We start from the raw sequence: 21,170 nt of genomic DNA on the forward strand, positions 1-21,170 counted from the left end.
TCGCTGCAGGTTCAGTAAGACAGTGCTGCACGAATGTATGAATGACACCTGTATTCTGCACGCAGAAGGACTAGAAATGCCATTGTGTAATTATGTCAGCAGATGGATCTGATGGCTGTTGGTTTGTATTGCTCTGTCCTGACCAGCAATGCTGATCTCTCCCTTTGTTGCAATAAATAAGCCATAACCTCGCCCACTAATTAAGAGGAGAGCCAAGAGATTGCAATGTCAGCTCAGGGGTGTACGTTTGGCCTTGTCTACACTTAAATATTAGATTGGCCTTGTTACGCCATTCAGGGCTGTGAAAAATGTTCACGCCCTGAGTGCGATGGTTAGGTCGACCTAACCCCCTGTGTAGACACAAAAAGGTCAATGGAAGAATTCTTCAGTTGACCTAACTACCACCTCTCAGAAAGGTGGGTTAACTACATTGATGGAAGAACCCCTTTTGTTGATGTAGGAAGCGTCTACACTATGGCTTTACAGTGGCACAGATGCAGCACTGTGGTGTAGACATACCCTTAAACAGAAACCAGCTTGCTATACATACTTCATTTTTTATGCATTCATTTCCATTGTCTGGATACAAAGGTTGCAATCCTGTTTCCATCCAAGTCAATTGCAAAACTCTGATGGATTTCCATGGAGCCAGGATTTCATTCAAACTGTTGACATGAGCTTTTCTGTTACATATGTAATCTCTGAAATGTTTCTCCCCATTCCCTTGGTTACTTTCTCAGCTGTGATTCCATGGAACCCATCCCGTGCTGGTTTGGTGGGGCTCTTCATGCCTGCTAATTTGTTTGTCTCTTCTGGTGGTTTTTTTTTGGATAATTGACACAATCCTAGTTTGCTTCAGTGTTTTGTCTTTCCTCCTGGCTAAGACAGATCTGTTACTGGTACCTGCCTTACCCTGCACTCTTCATCACTGAATTGTTAACTTAATTGTTAGCAATGTCCCTCTCTCTTTTCTAGGTGATGTAAATAACCCCTGACCCCACTGTTGCTTGATGCAGTGACTTCTTAGTTAGATTAAATGTCTTTTTCACCTTCCCTTTTTATGCTTCCTTCCATCTCTGCTTTGGCCTTCCCATTTTGTGCTGAAATCCTGCCCATCCTCTCCTGCCCCAGATGCTTTTAGATCTCCCAGAAGCACCTCTCTCTCTCCTGCCTTTGATTACTCTTCAGCATTTTCTTGGCCATCCCCAGTGGCAGCTGGTGTATTTTATTGCTGGAAAGCATACAGAGCACGTGGGCATTCAGTCATTTATCTTTGAGCACTTTCTATTTCCTCTCTGTGTACTTTTCCTAATGACTAATAGATAAACAGCCGCAGTAAAGTGTGTTGCCCGCAATGCTTGGGCTCATCGCCACAACTACAATAAGACAGTTTTCATTAAAGCTGCTATCAGAAATGCCAGGCATTTCCAGTGAGTATGGGCTCCAAGTGGAGTTGAATGCCTGGGGATGAAGAGGGCAGGGTAGAGAGTCTTCTGTGGAGGTGTACAGGCTTCTCCTAATGTAGCACCCCAGTGGCTAATAAAGATAACAGTGCAAAATCCTGGAGTCCACCAAAGCTTCCACCGATTCTCCACAGAATAAGTATTGTGCTTCCAGTGAAGAACTGCCTGCCCTTTATACTCTTATTAGCTTTGTACTGGGTAGGGTCTACTCTCTCTTCTTGACAAAGTGCTCTGAGGCAGGGTACGTAGAACTGAACTCTTTGCTGCTCGTATCCTCCTTACCTTTCCGATTTGACTAGCTAATCTTGTGTTTGCTGATGCTGTTGTGGAAGGACAATCTCCTTACTGTAAACAAGGACCCAGATTTCCATAGTGGCAATAATGGCATGTGCAAATTGATATTTTAGTGCATTTTCACGCACAGTTACCACAACTACATAACCGATGGAAATCTAGGCTATATTCTCTACTTTGTTTTTTAGCCTATCTGGACAAACTGGAAAAATGGTCTGAAGTAAATAGGATGAAATTCAATAAGGACAAATGCAAAGGACTCCACTTAGGAAGGAACAATCAGTTGCACACATACAAAGTGGGAAATAACTGCCTAGGAAGGAATACTGCGGAAAGGAATCTGGGGGTCATAGTGGACACAAGCTAAATATGAGTCAACAATGTAACACTGTTGCAAAAAACCCAATCATTAGTCTGGGATGTTTTAGCAAGAGTATTCAGAGGAGTAGCCATGTTAGTCTGTATCAGCAAAAAGTGGATCAGAAATGCAGTGGATCTAATTTACCTAGATTTCAGTAAGGCATTTGATACTGTGCCACATGGGAAATTATTAGTTAAATTGGAGAAGATGGGGATCAATATGAACATCAAAAGGTGGATAAGGAATTGGTTAAAGGGGAGACTGCAACGGGTCCTACTGAAAGGCGAACTGTCAGGTTGGAGGGAGGTTACCAGTGGAGTTCCTCAGGGATCGGTTTTGGGACCAATCTTATTTAATCTTTTTATTACTGACCTTGGCACAAAAAGTGGGAGTGTGCTAATAACGTTTGCAGATGATACAAAGCTGGGAGGTATTGCCAATTCGGAGAAGGATCGGGATATTATACAGGAGGATCTGGATGACCTTGTAAACTGGAGTAATAGTAATAGGATGAAATTTAATAGTGAGAAGTGTAAGGTTATGCATTTAGGGATTAATAACAAGAATTTTAGCTATAAGTTGGGGACGCATCAATTAGAAGTAACGGAAGAGGAGAAGGACCTTGGAGTATTGGTTGATCATAGGATGACTATGAGCTGCCAATGTGATATGGCTGTGAAAAAAGCTAATGCGGTTTTGGGATGCATCAGGAGAGGCATTTCCAGTAGGGATAAGGAGGTTTTAGTACTGTTATACAAGGCACTGGTCAGACCTCACCTAGAATACTGTGTGCAGTTCTGGTCTCCCATGTTTAAAAAGGGTGAATTCAAACTGGAGCAGGTACAGAGAAGGGCTACTAGGATGATCTGAGGAATGGAAAACTTGTCTTATGAAAGGAGACTTAAGGAGCTTGGCTTGTTTAGCCTAACTAAAAGAAGGTTGAGGGGAGATATGATTGCTCTCTATAAATATATCAGAGGGATAAATACAGGAGAGGGAGAGGAATTATTTCAGCTCAGCACCAATGTGGACACAAGAACAAATGGGTATAAACTGGCCACCAGGAAGTTTAGACTTGAAATCAGACGAAGGTTTTTAACCATCAGAGGAGTGAAGTTTTGGAATAACCTTCCAAGGGAAGCAGTGGGGGCAAAAGATCTATCTGGCTTTAAGATTCTACTCGATAAGTTTATGGAGGAGATGGTATGATGGGATAATGGGATTTTGGTAAGTAATTGATCTTTAAATATTCAGGGTAAATAGGCCAAATCCCCTGAGATGGGATATTAGATGGATGGGATCTGAGTTACTATAGAAAATTCTTTCCTGGGTATCTGGCTGGTGAATCTTGCCCATATGCTCAGGGTTTAGCTGATTGCCATATTTGGGGTCGGGAAGGAATTTTCCTCCAGGGCAGATTGGAGAGGCCCTGGAGGTTTTTCGCCTTCCTCTGTAGCATGGGGCATGGTTGACTTGAGGGAGGCTTCTCTGCTCCTTGAAGTCTTTGAACCATGATTTAAGGACTTCAATAGCTCAGACATGGGTGAGGTTTTTCATAGGAGTGGGTGGGTGAGATTCTGTGGCCTGCGCTGTGCAGGAGGTCGGACTAGATGATCAGAATGGTCCCTTCTGACCTTAGTATCTATTAATCTATAAAAAGAAAAGGAGGACTTGTAGCACCTTAGAGACTAACAAATTTATTTGAGTATAAGCTTTTGTGGGCTAAAACCCACTTCATCAGATGCAGTGGAAAATACAGTAGGAAGATATATATACACAGAGAACATGAAACAATGGGTGTTGCCATACCCACTATAACGAGAGTGATCAGGTAAGGTGAGCTATTACCAGCAGGAGAAAAAAACCTTTTGTTGTGATAATCAGGATGGAGCATTTCCAACAGTTGACAAGAAGGTGTGAGTAACAGTAGGGGGGAAAAATTAGCATGGGGAAATAGTTTTACTTTGTGTAATGACACATCCACTCCCAGTCTTTATTCAAGCCTAATTGTAAGCAAGACATGAGAAGTAATTCTTCTGCTGTACTCCATGCTGATTACACCTCAACTGGAGTATTGTGTCCAGTTCTGGGTGTCACATTTCAGGAAAGATTTGGAGAAAGTCCAGAGAAGAGCAACAAAAATGATTCAAGGTCTAGAAAACATGACCTATGAGGGAAGATTGAAAAAATTGGGTTTGTTTAGTCTGGAGAAGAGAAGACTGAGGGGGATGTGATAACAGTTTTCAAGTACATAAAAGGTTGCTACAAGGAGGAGGGAGAAAAATTGTTGTTCTTAACCTCTGAGGATAGGACAAGAAGCAATGGGCTTAAATTGCAGCAAGGGAGGTTTAGGTTGGACGTTAGGAAAAACTTCCTAACTGTCAGGGTGGTTAAGCACTGGAATAAATTGCCTAGGGAGGTTGTGGAATCTCCATCATTAGGGATTTTTAAGAGCAAGTTAGACAAATACCTGTCAAGGATGGTCTAGATAATACTTAGTGCTGCCATGAGGGCAGGGGACTGGACTAGATGACCTCTCGAGGTCCCTTCCAGTTCTATGATTCTATGACCTTCACTGGCTGCCCTTCTGCACATTGAAGCTTGAGATAGCCAAATTGATTTCTTGAGAGCAAAGATAGTGACCGTTTATTACTGGTGATTAAAATCAAATATACTTGTTAAAACAGCTGTGGGAAAAGCCTGCCAAAGCAGACCTGGATGTCTGTGTAAGACAAAGAAAGAACATGCAGTTTCTGAGCATGTTTGCATTTCACGGCATAGTTGGCCAAGGGATCGGTGGTGCAGGTGAGACACAATTTTAGCAAAGAATGTTTGAAGCTGGATGGAATTTAATAGAATTCTTGGTGAATGTAAGACAGCACTTTCCGGCTGCAGGGGTTGCCTTTCTATAGAAGCAAAACCCTTGGCTGCAGTTCTGGGCCCTGATACCATGGGGAAGCAGGGGCGGAGTGGTTGGCCTGAAATCCAGCCTTTGTCTTTCCTTTTTCTAAATTAAAGTTTTTTACCAGACTAAAATTGTAATGTACATAAAGATCAAAAAGCCATGTTTGTTTGCCTCCCAGTGCTCTGCTCTGGCACTTGCAACTCCAACATTGCAGCCTTGAGCTAGTGCTGCTGAACCAGAAAGGGAAATGGAGTGGTTCGTGCCATTGTCTAGACTGAGCAAACTATATAAGGTAACAAACAAGAAATGCTGAGTTAGACTTATTTAAAAAATAAAACAATCCAGTTGCAAAATTCTGATGTATTATTAGTAATACCAGTATGGGGACTTTTAAGTGCAGTGGGTGTGTACAAAGATGGAATATCCATCTAACCATGGAGTGGGCATGGGGGGTGTCTCCGAAACAGAAGCTGATGTGATATTTCAAGGTAGAGCCCTGCGTGATCTTGCTACTTGGCACTTGGTCACTGACCAGCCCAAGCGTTGCATTAAGCCTGGTGCTGACAGCCGTCAGAAGCAAGGGGCTAATGAGGGGGGTTTCAGAAGCATCCGGGGCAGGTTGGGGCCTACATCCCATTGGTGACTTTGGAAATCTCCCCCAAAGACAAATTCTTTAGTCACCCACTAAATAGAGTGTCTCCATGTGGACAAATGTGTGACTGGAAGGGTAAGAGCAGGAGGTGGAGGCAATACCTTGCAACTACCAGCTGCAAGGAGACATTTGCCCCATTATACTGCAGAGAGGGTGCTAAGTTATTTATATTGCAGTAGTGCCTCGCCCCCGTTGTGAATATTGTGCTAGCCGCTGTCTGGACACACAGTAAGACAGTCCCTGTTCCAAGGAGTTTATGGCCTAACTAGACAAGCAGAGAGGAAGCATTATTCTCCCAATTTTCCATATGGGGACTTGAGACAGAGAGAGGTCAATCAAGTTGCCTTGGGTCATTCAGAGAATCTGTGGCAGAGCCAAGAAATAATGCTGGTTCTTTTGAGTCTCCATTCAGTGCCTTAGGCACAAGACTGTCCTTCCTAGGGAGTTCTGTGGCTCACCGTGGAATTCAGCCAGGAACCAGCTGGCCTGGAGCTACTTGTCTAGCACATGCAGCTCTCCGCAGGCACCAGCTGGTCTGAAAACGGTTGGCGAAAGAAGTGATTTCTCGCCGCACGGCTGCCATTCACATTCTCCCTCTCTGTACCCCGGTGCTGTGCTTGGAGCAGGTTATTGCAGTATTATCCCCCAGCTCTCCTGCAGCCCAACCCAGAGCCGGTGAAGTGTGGCCCACCTCCTGCAGCCTGAAATCCTCTGCCATGTTCCTAGGGCTGCTGCCTCCTGCACTCCCTGGCAGCACTGGAGCGACTGCTTTTCACTCAAGCTGCAATGAGTGCACTTGGCGCTCACTGAGCCTCTGCAGTGGCAGCGGTGGGGTTGGGGGTGCATTTGCAAAGCCCCTGCAGCTGCCTGGCTCAGGGAGGCAGACACTGGCTCCTACACTCCTGAGTGTGGAGCTTTGATCCAGCATGGCTCATCTGCTTCCTGCCTTCCCACCTGGCTGCCGCCACCCGAGCTTCCGTTCTCGAGGTGGCGCACAAGGACCCGAGTGAGGCATCAAATGTCTCGCAAGGTTTTTGTTGTTGTTCTGTACTGCCCCAATAGCACGCTCAATGCTGTGCAGCCCTAGCTGAGGACACCGTACCTGGCCCAAGTCGCTGATGAGCGAGCTCAGGAGGTCAATGCATTCATCTGGGTCTATCCATGGCCAGTGCTTTTGATTCTTTAACTGATTCAGCGCTGTTGGTTTGGGAGCCCTCTGTTCAGAGGCTGTGGGTTGCGGGGGGCAGGGAGGTAGTGGGGAATGGCATTGCAGTCAGAGGCACGAGGCAGAATTTGCCATATTTGACATGCCCAGAAAAAAGGGGTTGGGGAGGAGAGAGAAGGAGGGAAGAGAGCTACAGCAAATGTTGGAGAGCCCTTCAACAGCCATTGGCTCCATCCCTGGTCATCCCCTCTCCCTTCCTTTCCTGCTGCCCCCCGAGGAGCATGAGTTAAGGGATGCTGGCAGAGTTTTCCATGCAGGGGCGAAACTGGTCAAGTCCTACTTAAAGCACCAAGGATGGCAATGCAAAATTGCCACTCGTATCTGCTGCCCTTCACGTGTGGGGCAGAGGAGGCCTGGGTGGGGGCCAAAAGGAGGAGACGCACCTCCCTCCCCAGAAGGTGCATTGACAGGGGCACAGAGCAGCCATATTTTCCATAGGTTTAAGGTGTGTTGGATAGTGTGAGAATACATGAGGGCATATAAAAGAGACACTATATTCATAGATATAAGGCCAAAAGAGATGGCTCTGATCATCTAGTCCAGTGGTTCTCAACCAGGGTACCCATACCCCTGGGATATGCAGAGCTCCTCCAGGGGTACATCAACTCATTTAGAGATTTGCCTACTTCTACAACAGGCCACTGAAAAGGCACCAGCAAAGTCAGTACACACTACAATTTCATGCAGACAATGACTTGTTTATACTGCTCTACAAACTGAAATGTAAGTACAATCTGTATATTCCAATTGATTTATTTTATAATTATCTAGTACCAGTGAGAAAGTCAGCACTTTTTCAGTACTAGTGGCTGTGACACTTGTATTTTTATGTCTGGTTGAGTAAGCAAGTAGATTTTAAGTGAGGTGAAACTTGGGGGTACATAAGACAAATCAGACCCCTGAAAGGGGTACAGTTGTCTGGAAAGGTTGAGAGCCACTGATCTAGTCTGCCCTCCTGTATAACACAGGCCATAGAACTTCCCTGAATTAATTCCTATTTGAAATGGAGGAAAAACATCTGGTCTTGAGTTGAAAATTTCCAGGGATGGAGAATCCGCTGCAGTATTACAGCAGTGCCTGCTATAATCTAGAGCAGTGGTCACCAACCGGTCGATTGTGATTGACGGGTCGATTCTAGAGGATCTCCCGGTCGATCACGATCGCCGGTGGTGCAGCAGGGCTGCCACTAAGGCAGGCTCCCTGCTTACCCCAGCCCCACGCCGCTCCCAGAAGCAGCCAGCACAGCCCTGTGGCCCGGGGGGCAGGGAGGGAGCAGGGGTCTCCCTCTGCGCACTGCTCCTGCCTGCAAGCACCGCCTCCACAGCTCCCATTGACCAGGAGAGCTGCAGGGGCGGTGCTTGCAGCGAGGGGCAGCGCGCAGAGCCACGTGCCCCCTGCATCCCCCAGGGGCCAAAGGGGCACGTTGCTCCCTTCTGGTAGCGGGTTGGTTCCTGGGTAGGCAGGGAGCCTGCCTTAGCCTCACTGTGCCCACCGCCGACTGGGAGCCGCCAGAGGTAAGTGCTGCCCAATGGGAGGCCGCACCCCAACCCCCATCCCTGATCCCCCTCCCAAAGCCAGCACCCCATATTCCTCCTGCACCCGGAACCCCCTCCTGTACCCCAAGCCCTACCCTGAGCCCCCTCCCAGAGCCCACACCCTGCACCCCCTCCTGCACCCCCACACTGTGCCCCAGCCGAGAACCCCCTCCTGCACCCCAACCCCCTGCTCCGGGCTCAGCCCGGAGCCCCCTCCCACACTGCGAACCCCTTGGCCCCTGCCCAGAGCCCACACCCCCTCCCGAAACCCAACCCCCTACCCCAGCCCGGTGAAAGTGGCTGAGGATGGGGAAGAGCGAGTGACGGAGAGAAGGGGAGATGGAGTGAGCAGGATGGGGCTTAGGGAAAGGGGCGGGTCCTCGGGGAAGGGCAGGGTAGATCCTGGGTGGCCCTAAGATTCGAAAAGTGATCTTGGGCGTAAAAAGGTTGGAGACCCCTGGTCTAGAAAATATCATCAAAGGAGAATTTAGGTGCTGACTCCATATTTTCTAGATTTCTCTTCCCACACAGTTTCTTATTCCCACCCAGGGGCCTGATCCGAAGGAAAGATTCCAATTGACTTCAATGGGCTCTAGATCAGGCCCATTATTTGCATTAAAAAGAGGATTTTTTATTTTTCACAAGATTCTCTGCTCATGCTGCATTGCCTAGAATCCTCTATTTCCACGTCTGGTTTCTTTGTGCTATGGATGATTTTGATTTCACTGAGGAATAAACAGTAAGAGAACATAACATCTCTTGAGGAATGCACGTGACCAGGCCCTCTGGTACGGACAGAAGAGAGAAGTCTGGCTGAAGCCCAGAGCTGGGAGTTAGGGACCTGCCTTCTACTCCCAATTGTGTGACTGACTCACTCTGCAACCTTAGGCAAGTTGCTTCACTTCTCTGGGCCTCAGTTTCTCATCTGTAAAACAGGACTAAAATGTGTGCAGGGGAATGGAGGTTAATATGTATAAAGTGTTTTGAGTTCCTTGCATGGAAAGCACAGAGCAGAGTATACAGTATTAGCTGGCTGGGGATAGAACTGAAGGAGAATGAATAATACAGAGCACAGGAATAGTTAGTTTAAAAAAAAAAACATGCTGAACCAAATCTTCATGTGGTGTAACTCATTAGAGTTCTGCTCAAATGGGACTTGGCCCTCTGGGCAGAATGCCTTTCCCTGGGTATTGGAGAGGCTAAGCATCCGATAGTGCTTCCATTATTTGTTTGTGTTACTGTAGCACCCTACAGGCTCCACTCAGGGATCAGGCCCCAGAGCAGTAGGTACGGGACACACACAATGAAAAAGCTGGACCTTGCCCCAGACAGATTACTAACCACACTCCAGCCCTCCAGCCGGGGTGCCCCTCAAGTGACGTTGTCCACACTTCCAGCTCTCACTCTCTTTCCTCCTATCTTTCTCTTTATTTAGCTGGTGTGCCGATTATCCTCACTGCTGGGACCTGCAGCACTATTGCTATGTCCCTGCCGGGAAGCAGACGGTCCTCCACTGGCTCTCGAAGGTGAGTACGTCCAACCTATTATTGTAGATGACAATGGAATCCGTGCCAATAAAAGATACAAATTAGAGGCCATTTTTCCTCTCCTCCCAAATGCATTAGTGCAGCCAGAGTGCAGAAGTAGATCCAAGAGCTTTCATTTAAGAAGGGCAGCTAGCAAGGTCCTTTTCTGGACCTGGACTGGCAGCACTGTGTACAGACCAGACTCCAGAGTCTGGCATTTGTTCTGGCAGCTGCTGAAATACCTTGTGGTATGTCTTAATGACTCTTCTGCACGGCACTTGCACAAGGGCCCACGTTCCGGCACGCACACTCGCCTTTGTCTTTGCACTGCAATGCGTGAAGTCGGGATTATCTCTTCAGTTCTGTTGGGCCAAAGGCAGGTGTTGATGGAGTGTCCTTGTCCTCAGCCACTGGTGTGGAGGGTGTGGGGCTTTAAGGGGTTTGCTCTTTGAAGAAATGTTCCCTAGGCTGCCGTACTCTGGGTACAATCAGAGAACAGGGGAAAAATGCTTGTTCACACCAGAGTTTGTTCATTGTTCACATCCTGCCCGGACAGCGGTTATTTCACTATTGATTGTGTCAATGCCTTGCTAGCCATACCTCCAGAGTGCGATATGATGCTGTCGAAGAAGAGGAGCCCAAAGGTGGCCCATCAGACAGATGTTTTGGGAGTAGGAGGGTTGACTTTGCTCTAAATAAAACCCAGTGAGATTCCAGCAGGCTCAGGAGAGTGTTGGGCTTGTGGTGTGAAGGGAAAAGGCGCTCTCGTTATAACAGAACGGGGCTGGGGGCGGAGAGTGCAGAGTGGCTCCAAACCGAAATGGCACCTGAGGCAAAACTCACCATGGCTGTCATTGGGCGCAAGACCCTTGCCGTAAGATGGGGTGGATTGGGGCCCTTTAGCCCAGCCCCTGTCTGCAGTGCTCTCTGTAGGGCTGCTCAAGAGAGGTAGGAGCTCTTGGTTGCGATGGGCAGTAGACATGGGAGATGGGGCGCAGCCTCCCTGGGCCTGGCCCAGGTCCCCTCGGCCCTCCCTTTGCTATTGTCGCAGTAACCGTTGCGAGACAGCCTTGCTCTGTTCCATCTTGATCCCCGCTGTTTGTTTTGTCCTTTTGTCTTGTGTGTCCTTGTGTCTGTGGTGGTTTGGAAGCCGGGGGTTTTATGGACGGAGTGGCTTGGCCTCGTTCTTTAAGTCTTCAGCGCCCCCTGCCACTCCGACTGAGAAACAGCCTCTTCTTCCTGCCTCCAGGCGCCCCTCTCCCCCCGTGAGCATGCGGGACACCTACGGCACCTCTTCGCTCAGCAGCAGCAGCAACTCGGGCTCCTGCAAGGGCAGCGACAGCAGCCCCACCCCAAGGTAACCAGTCCATAGCGCCACGGGGAGGCCGCCTAGCCTCACCCACCTGCTCCAATGACTATCCATCCAGGCACATGGAACGGGGACACGGGCCTTTCAGTGGCTCAGTGAGATTTCCCCGTGGGGGTCTTGTTTGTGGAAGCCTCTAAAGCGGACTGCTATGCAGAGTCTGAAAGCCCTTTCCCGGGCACTGGCTCTGCTGGCAAAGAGAAGTGTTAGAGTCTGAGCCAAGGGCTTGAAACCTTCAAATCCCTTAGTCCCGCAGGTTCACGTCCCTGCAGGACGCTTGCGGGAACTGTGCACGTGCGGTAAGGCAAGGCGTGGCACAATGAGGGTTTGGAATGGCCAATCTGCCGGTAGGTCATGTCAGAGGAAGGTTTTGCCCTAGTGTCCTTGTCCAAAAATTTCCCCCTCTCTACTCCATTTTCTTTCTCTTTCAACACCTTGATTTTCAAGCACTCTTTTCCCTTTGTCGCCTTCCCCGCCACCACACACGGTGTTGCATAGAGCATTGTGCACCACTTGTCTGCTCCCCTCCCGCATGCCCTGGTGATGTAGTGTGAGATCCTTTAGGAGGAACGGCACCATGCAAACAAGAGGTTGTTGTTATTGTCCCTTTGTGATGCCCGGAGGATGTTGGACTGGAAAGCAGGAGACCGGTGGATTTGTTGGAAGAGGAGAATTTTGACTCTACCCTGGAATAAAGGACAGTTGAAAATGGAGCACATGAAATGGCCCCAAATATTAAACACAGCTCCCATTGCATTTCTTTCCCTCTTGGGAGTAGAATTCCCCCTCGGGATGCCTTGAAATGCTGTGATACTTGCTGCAGACAGCTAAGTTGGTCCCAGGGCTATAATGGATCGTTTCTATCCCTCTTCTCCACTCCCAAACCTAATTGCTGGTTCCTCAACAAATGGCCCAAGCTCATCATGGAGAAATTGACCAACTTCTCGCTATAAGTAAACATATGGCCCCTCTGAGTTTGCTGAGAAGGACTTAGCGGCTTTGCTGAGAAGGACCTTAGAAGGACCCACTATCTCTGCATTACAGCTGCTGTGAGCCCCTCTGCTCCCTGTCTGGCACCAATTCTTTGCTTACATGTCATCTGTGTGTATTGCAGCTAATGGAACAGATCTCCAGTGCTGTAGCAATAACACTTTGCAGACACAATGCACAGCTGGCTTGGTTTGTTGCATGCCTCTTCGCCCTTCTTGTGCTGCACATCAGATCTGGGCCTTGCTGTGTCACTTGTGTCTTGTCATGCTTGACTCAGCCAATACAACAGGAAGTGTGAGGACTGAGTAAACATCGGCATTGTGGCCAGGGGATAAATGGAGTGGGGTTTAACAGCTGAGAAGATATTTCTACTTTTCCTGTCCCCCCCATTGCCACGCTTTGCTCCCCAGTTAATGAGTGCAGTTCCACTGACGTCAGGGCAGCTGTGCTGATTAACCCCAGCGGAGAATATGACTCATTGTCTGCTGTGTTTTGTGTGTTTGGGGTTGGGGATTGTATCGAAGCCCATTCCAGATGGGCCCCCAAATCTCCTTGGTTCTCCAGATGCATACACAGCCCAAGGGTGCCCTGTTAGGATAGATATTCTGCTTTGAATTTCTGAATGAATTCACTGTTTGGGACAGCGAGGGACTAATGATACTAGCCAGAGTCTGCGGCTAGACACTGCAATGGGTTTCCTCATGTAGCTCTGGCAATGACCCACAACCCTCATCCATGGTTCACTCTGTTTTTCCAGTCTCAGGCACCTATGCTCGTTATGTCAATACATTTCCATCCTGAGAGGCAACCCCCTCTTCTAGTTCAGCCCTGGCCTTCTTGAGCAGCGGCTGCTAATCATGCCCCATTGTCCAGTGGCTTTGTGCTGTGGACAGGTGGCAGCCATCAACCTTGATTTGAGCATCTGATGCCACCAGGATTTGAACGTAGGTGTGCAGGAGCAAAAAGCTAGCCCATGATTGACTACTCACCCCGCCCCTTAGAGTCCTCTGGGTGACCCTTCGTGGCCATGATGAGCAACTGCCTCAAGCAAGTTCTAGTCCAGAGCTCTCTGCCTCTTGGAAACATGCTCCTGGTGACGTATTCCAGGGGCAAGATCCCACCTTGGGCTCTCTTTAGAAAATCACTAAGAATCTTGCATTGCCGTGGGAGCTTGCTCAGAGAGGTCAGGGTGTTTGCTGTCTGCAGGGTTCCCCTCTTTCCTAGCAGAACTCTGCGAAGGATCTACCCTTCTTATAGGTCCAGCTTTAGTGTTAGTGTTCGAATGTGTCAGTAACCAGGGCCGGCGATGTTTCTGTAATAAACAGTAAGAGAACATAACATCTTTTTTTTTAATGAACACTTCCTTTTGCTTCTGATGGTTGTATTTTCCAGGGGTAAAGTGAAGTCCCTCTCCAGGGAGATGCCCCAGCACCCAGTCTGCTGATAGCAGTGGGACTGTTGGCTGCTTGGGGGCAAGGGCTAGTCTTCAGTGTGTACATACAATGCTTTGTATGCCCATGAAGCTCTAGTAATAATAACCACAACCATAGCTCAGGGCTGCTGCACAAATACTGTTTACCTAGGTGGGAGGGTGCCCTAAGGGAATCTGGTCAGAGGACACCTGCTTTAATTTCTGAATGAAAATACGTGATATTCAGCAGTTCTTAATAGTCTTACCATGTGTCCCACTTTAGGAATATCAGGGCTCTTACACTGCTGAGTGTTGAGGGTGAGGGGGATCTTCTGTTAGTCGCACAGACAAGCTCCTTTCTCCAGTACCAATCTGGGGTGCTCTAGGTGTGGTCAGCTGAGCACATGCTGGGATGTCTCACTGGAGTCCAGGAAGGTGTGTAATCCAGGGGGTTTGTACTTCAGATCTCAGAAGTGGGGAGGAAAAGGTTAAAGTGAAACTCCTCTCTCCCTTTGAGACTCCTGGCTCCTATCAGCCTATGTCCCAGTGCCTGGCTGTGCTAGAATTCCTGCCAGCAAAGGCAAGGGAAAGCTGAGCTGAGTCCAGGTTGGAATGGCTCTGTGCAGAGCAGCACTGACGTGGTTGGGATTGTTTTACTTGTAGTGCTTGGTGGGCTGTTGACTGTCATGTTTTCCTAGGCGGCCCATCAAGTATAGTCTGTGCAGTGATAACCATGGGATAAAGCCCCCCACTCCTGAGCAGTACCTGACCCCCCTCCAGCAGAAGGAGGTCTGCATTAGACACCTGAAGGCCCGGCTGAAGGACACCCAAGAGAGACTCCAGGACAGGTAAGTGCTGATGCAGGTGAGCAGGAAACAGTAAGGTCCCAACACCAGTGGGGATGAGGAAATGGGAAGGTTGTAACTGAATGCATAGGAACCTCCAAATCAGTGTCTAGTCTCTGACAGTGGCCAGTATCCACTGCTTCAGAGGGGGGCGCCAGAATCCATGTAGTGGACAACTATGACCAGAGGGGAAACAGCCTTCCCAGCTGCAGGCAATTTGTGGTTGGTTTGTGCCCTGAAGCATGAGAGTTTATATTCCTTATATAGGATAAAAATGTGTAGCTGTGGATGATCTCATTATTCACATGAATGTCTAATCCTTGTGCTAATCTGACTAACAGTCAGTAACATCCTGTGACAGTGAGTTCCACAGGTTAGTCAGGAGTTGTGTAAAACAAAGTGTTTCTTTTTGTCAGTTTTAAGTTTGTTGCCAAATTTGGGAAGGAAATTTGGAGATTGCAGAGATCATGATTTTCACCTGGCAGGTTTTTGACTCTCCCATTCTCCATCAAGTGGCTCTCTGATCTGATTTTCTTGAGCAGCAGATATTAGTACACTGTGGTGTTCTTATATTTCTACCTGTATACTGTATATTTATTGAGCATTGTATATGAATACAAATCCCCGTCCCCCCCCCCCAGTACCTAATATCAAGGAAAAGGGATGGAGTTGTGAACTATACTCATAGACTGTAAGGTCAGCAGGGGCCATTGTGATCATCTAGTCTGACATCCTGCACATCTCAGGCCACAGAACCTTGCCCACCCACTCCTGTCACAGTCCCCTAACCTCTGGCTGAGGTACTGAAGGCTTCAAATCATGGTTTAAAGACTTCAAGTTACAGAGAATCCACCATTTACACTAGTTTAAACCTGCAGAGCTAAGAAGATTCTCATCTGAAGGGACCACAGTAAGAGATGGTCACACGGTTTCTATTTGGCTGTCCCCGCACTCTGCTTCCCTCAGAAAGTATCCCCAAGGCCCCTACGTGCTTTCTAAGCCCCTTCCCCACTGAACACACACACCTCCCCAGTGCTGCTGTTACCCAAGGGAACTGGGATTGGACAATCTAATCACAGAACAACTTTGTGCCAAAATACTTTGTGTTTCAGTGTGCGACCATTTTTACCCATATAAGTCCTGTCTGCCCTTCTCCTTGTATAGAAGGTCCTTGCATAGGTGAGAGGAGAAAGATAGTGATTAGGGGGTTTGGACAATAAATTGCCCTCAGAGAGTGACCCCAGAAATGCACCGTCCAAACTACTTTTAGCGTGGACTGTCAACACCTATGGAAAATTCCAACCTCCAGTCATGTCACGCCAGTCCCCTCAAGTGGAAGTGGTGGTGATTGTCTGTCTGTCTGGTGCAGGGATACTGAGATTGAGGATCTGAAGACCCAGCTCTCAAGGATGCAGGAGGACTGGATTGAGGAAGAGTGCCACCGTGTGGAGGCCCAGCTGGCACTCAAGGAGGCCCGAAAGGAGATCAAACAGCTAAAGCAGGTGATTGACACCGTGAAGAACAACCTGATGGAGAAGGACAAAGGCCTTCAGAAATACTTTGTGGACATCAACATCCAGAATAAGAAGCTGGAGACACTGCTGCACAGCATGGAGATAGCACAGAATGGGGCTGTGAAGGAGGAAGGGGCTGGGGAGTCAGTGGGGGGTTCTCCAGCCCGGTCACTCACCCGCAGCTCCACCTATACCAAGCTGAGTGACCAGGCAGCAGGGGACAGGAACGCTGGGGACTCACAGACCCTGTCAGCTGAGGAGGTGGCAGACAGTGGCTTCGTGGCTGCAGATGACTCACTGAGCCGGACGGATTTGCTGGAGCAGAGCAGCCTGCTCGCATCAGGGGTAGAGTTCTGCACAGAGGAGGGGTCTCTACAGAGCTCCTTCACATTGGGCTCCAGACTTCCCACCAGCTCCACCTATGAGAAACTTCTGGGTACACAAGGCAGCGTGGAGGCTGGAGTGCAGGCGAGCTGCATGCAGGAGCAGGCCATCCAAACTGACTTTGTGCATTACGAACCGGACCTGGACACTATCCTGGAAAAGGTCATGAAGTCCCAGGCTTGCAGTCTGGGCAGCCCCACTTCAGTGTGGGTGTCCGAAATGGAAGACATAGTGCCCAGCTCAGAGACTCAGGCCCAGAACTTCTCCGGGACCACGGACTTGATGGCGACTGAACCCAACTCCACTGTGGTGGTGACTGCAGGAGCTGGGCCAGAGACTCCGGAGGGGCAAGAGGGCTGCCAGGGACTGGTGACCAACAACCCTGCTGTACACCAGCCCTCGAGCACTAGCCAGTCGGTGAGCGTCGTTTGCACCCTGGAGGAAGACGCTGCCGAGCTGAGCCAAGAACCCACAGTACCGAAAAGCTATTGGAGCCGCCATTTCATTGTGGATCTGTTGGCCGTGGTGGTGCCGGCAGTGCCCACGGTAGCCTGGCTGTGCCGTACTCAGCGGAGGCAGGGCCAGCCCATATACAATATCAGCTCGCTGCTCCGCGGGTGCTGCACGGTCGCTTTGCACACCTTACGGAAGATCAACTGTCGTTCCGTTAGCAGCGTGGGAGGTAGCAGTGGCAGCTCCCAGCCATAACTCTCCTCTTCCACCAACCAAACACATTGCACATGCTTCAAGGTACGACTTTGTGAAACGACCAGAATTTATTTGACCACTGATTGTAAATTCCAGATACACAAAACGTTCATTTTATTTATTTGAAGTACATGGGCAACTTGACATCCTCTGATCTGCTGCATCTAGAATCTGCAATTCCAGGAGGCCTGCCAGGGGCCTGAGGAAATGAGCTTCTGGATTTGCTTTGGCTTCTGAGATGTTTGAGGAATAAAAAAGGCCAATTCTGGAAGCATAGAGTTGAGGGGGGGCCACCCCAACCTCCTGCTGAGAGACACTTGCCCGGCAGGTGATGTAGCTGATGGATTTTGCACTGTCCACAAGTGAAGTCTATGTAGCACAGATGTGTATGTACAGGGTGCGTCTACACAGCACAATGTCCTGCGGCAGCAAGTCTCAGAGCCCGGGTCAGCTGTCTCAGGCTCACGCTGCAGGGCTACATATTGCAGGGTCAACATTCTTGCTCAGGCTGTGAGACCCTCCCCTCACCAGGTATCGGAGCCTGGACTCCAGCACAACCCCAACTTGCTATTTTGAACCCTGCTGCAGAAGCCCAAGTCAGTTAACCTTATACTCTGAGACTTGCTGCCATGGGACCTTTTTTTTTGTTGTGTAGATGTACCCACGGTCACTTCATCCGGGGAGAAAAAGCACTACAAACCCTTTCCTGGCCTGATGGATCCCTTCCCCCCACACCTTTCCTCCCCTGACTAGTCCTCTTCTATTGTTCCCTCTGGACATGGCTGGGTCATTTGAGAGGCTAGCTGCCCAACTGGCCTTTTATTGTATCATACTTGTTCTTACAGTTGTTCCTGAGTCCCAAGAGGGAAACACCATGCCTGCCATCAGTGTGAGGGGAGTCCTGCGGGTAGAACCCTGCCCAGTGCTCTGGGGACACAGGGTAATGCTTGAAGTGGCTGTAGCTCTCAAGTGACAGTGCTTGCAGAGACTCATTTTAATGTGTCGAGAACAAAGGGGAAATCAAGAAGACATGGGCAGGAGAGATGGGGACAAGGGCTAGAATGGGGGAGGTGCCTCTCTAGAATAGATGTCCTTATTTCCAACATGCTTTGCAGAATAAACAGGGAGAGGACTGAATTCCCGGTTTGCAGGGAGGAGTCTAGTCTAAATCAGTGTGAGAGCAGGTGCAGAACGTGGCTTCCCTCCTTCTAGGAGCAGGGTGGAGCAATGAGGGCTGCCCAAATCTACTCCCGTTGCCAGTGGCAGACTCAGTGACTCAGAATTCCTTCCCCCAGAGGATGGGGTCAGAGGACAGAGTGGAGTGGACAGAAGCTTGTCTACAAATTCGCTTTGGAAACCATGTGAACGTCACTCCCTTATCCTTGTCCTGTCCTGGGGATTTGGACCTGTTGGTTCAAGTCCTGCTTTGCTGACCCAGTTCTAAAGCTTTTTGCCTCCTGGAAGGTATGACAGTAAGGGCCCAGTGGCCAAGCGAGAGAAGCCAGATATACCTCATGTGAATCTCCATAGCCAGAGCCACCTGCTGTATCTCTGTGCAGTATTGCATATGCACCCAGGTTGCCCATGGTGAGAACTCCTTAAATTCTGCATCTTTCATTCCGTGCTGTGCACCATGTTCACTTTTTGCAAACAGAAGCTCCATTGTGGAAATTTCTCTGCTGCACACCTCAGATGGCTGCAGGTTTCAAAGACAGGCTGACACCTGCACTGCTGGCAGAGTCCTTTAGGGTTACACTCAAAGACGAACCAAGGCCCCGGAGTGCTTTGATGCTGCTCTGCTTCCATCCCAGCTCTTCGTCCTGGGGCAGGGAGAAGCCGCTGGGGTTTCCTCAGGCCGGAGCCATGGCTCCCTTCAGTACTGGAATGTCCGATAGGAGAGCAGGGTGAGAGTGTTTTGGTTACGCAAGCGGTGGGGGGCATCTGGCTGCCCATTGCCGCAGAGCTTTCGGTGCTGATTCTGAAAGCTGGAGATGCCTGAAACTGGCATGGAGTGGTGATTTGTTTTCAGTGGTGGCGGGGACAGAACAGAAGGCAGAGGGCTATGCAGGGCACAGGGAGCGCGTAGCCCTGTTCTCTGGAGACAGCTTGTCTAAAACTTAGGCTGGCAGAAAACGTCTTCAAGTGGCCTCCTGAAATCCCTTTAAAAGCCAAATTTCACTGCCAAGATTGATCAGCTGGGGACAAATGCCTAGAGAAAATGAGACCTCATCCAAACCAGTTCTTCTGCCAATCTAGATGTTCAGCGCAAGCCTGCTGGCGTACGCTCCAGTGCTCCGATGGGTAATCAGCTCGGGGTTATCTGCATTGTTCAGCCCTGAGAACGCATAAAATCAGCTTGGGGTTTGGGTGGCCTTGCATCTGTCTTCTCTGTGAAGTGACTGACCCGAAGGGCCAGGCCTTCAGAATGGCGAGTGCATTTTTGTGTACACACACACACGCATGCACAGTGATAACTATGCACATATACTTTGTGTACAGAATTGCACACGTGTTTCTGAATCTGGCTGCAAAGGTTTTGTTTACCTTGACGATTACTTGAACAAACAATGTTTCTTCTTTTACGTTCCCTCCCCCCAATCCCGCTGCCATCTCCTCCACACACATTGGGTGAGGGAGTATTTATTTTAATAGTTTCATTTTGTGATGGTTTAAAGCTAGTTATCTGGCGGGGTCCAATCATCTGGGGCTGATCACATTGACACACCTCCCGGTGTTTTTTGCCTTTTGGGTCAGACTGTCAAACAGCTTTATTTAGACTTTACCAGACGTGGCCGGCTACCTTGGTCCTGTGCCCCCCCCATTTGTTATGGGGGGCAGGGGAGGCAGAGGGATGTTGCTGCATGTGTTGATGTTGCCACATGCTCATTCTTTCACAACCTGTATCCAGCATGTCTGGACTGTCACAAATCAATATCCCTTTGAGACAAGAGCTTGTTGCAGGATAAAAGTGGGCTACTGATTTTGGTAGCCAGTGCGGGAGCCTGGAGTGAAGGAGCCTTGGGTTTGATAATGTAATATAAAGTATTTGGGGAGAAATGGACAAAATCCAGTCAAAATGGCAACTGTAATTGGAACTAGGATCTAAGGCTCTTGTGCAATGTATTTGTGAATGTGTGTACATGTCTGTTAGACTATCCAAAGCTCTGCCGAGAAATCAGTGTAGGGTTATATTTGAAAGAGAAATCTATATATTTTTTAAATACAGAACTTAAAAGCTGTAACCACTTTTTGTTCCCAGGGGCCTGTAATCTTTGTCTGTTGGTGGATGTAATAAATGGCATTGGGTCTCTGCCGTGTCTGTTTCCGTGTAGCCAGCCGTAGGCTTCTTATCTGGAGAGAGCTGGGCTGGAGCGCACGTTCTGCAGATGTTCCCCTTTCAAAGTGTCCCTGCCTCTGAGTAGCGAAACATTGCTAGGGTGAGGGCCCAGCCCACGGGTGGCCAACCCACGGCTCCAGAGCCACATGCAGCTCTTCAGAAGTTAACGTGCGGCTCCTTGTACAGGCACCGGCTCCAGGGCTAGAGCTACAGGCGTCAACTTACCAATGTGCCGGGGGGTGCTCACTGCTCAACCCCTGGCTCTGCCACAGGCCCTGCCCCCATTCCACCCCTTCCCGCCCCCTCCCCTGAGCCTGCAATGCCCTCCCTCCCCCGCCCCAGAGCCTCCTGCACACCATGGAACAGCTGCCTGGGGGGTGCGGGGAGGGATGGGGAGGCGCAGATTGGCAGGGCTGCCGGTGGGCAGGAGGTGCGGGGAGGGGGAGTTGATGGGGGGCTGCTGACGTATTAGTGCGGCTCTTTGACAATGTACATTGGTAAATTCTGGCTCCTTCTCCGGCTCAGGCTGGCCACCCCTGGCCTAGCCCCTGCAGCATGGACTTGAAGCCTCGACCCAGAATGTCCATTCTGCTCCCGGGGCGCTAACGAGCTCTCAGGCCTGGGCAGTCAACCCCGAGCCAGGGATGGAGAAGC

At 49.4% G+C, this 21,170-nt stretch overlaps 1 protein-coding gene across 3 annotated transcripts in view; it reads left to right on the top strand.

The window, feature by feature from the left end:
* The window catches only part of SNPH (syntaphilin), a 34,106-nt gene extending 13,621 nt beyond the window's left edge, over window positions 1-20,485 (top strand). Inside the window, exons 3-6 of one of the 3 annotated variants that reach the window (XM_038369044.2) lie at window positions 9,871-9,961; window positions 11,211-11,318; window positions 14,427-14,576; window positions 15,943-20,485. In XM_038369044.2, the coding sequence (XP_038224972.1) occupies window positions 9,918-9,961; window positions 11,211-11,318; window positions 14,427-14,576; window positions 15,943-17,179 (1,539 nt within the window). In that variant the 5' untranslated portion in view covers window positions 9,871-9,917 and the 3' untranslated portion in view covers window positions 17,180-20,485. Of the gene's footprint in view, window positions 1-9,870; window positions 9,962-11,111; window positions 11,319-14,426; window positions 14,577-15,942 lie in introns of all 3 variants that reach the window. The other 2 variants (XM_038369043.2, XM_043495854.1) reach the window with 2 other exon arrangements.
* The last annotated feature ends 685 nt before the right edge of the window (window positions 20,486-21,170 follow it).

The sequence above is a fragment of the Dermochelys coriacea genome, chromosome 13 (assembly GCF_009764565.3).
Source record: "Dermochelys coriacea isolate rDerCor1 chromosome 13, rDerCor1.pri.v4, whole genome shotgun sequence".
In the NCBI taxonomy this organism is placed as follows: Eukaryota; Metazoa; Chordata; order Testudines; family Dermochelyidae; genus Dermochelys; species Dermochelys coriacea.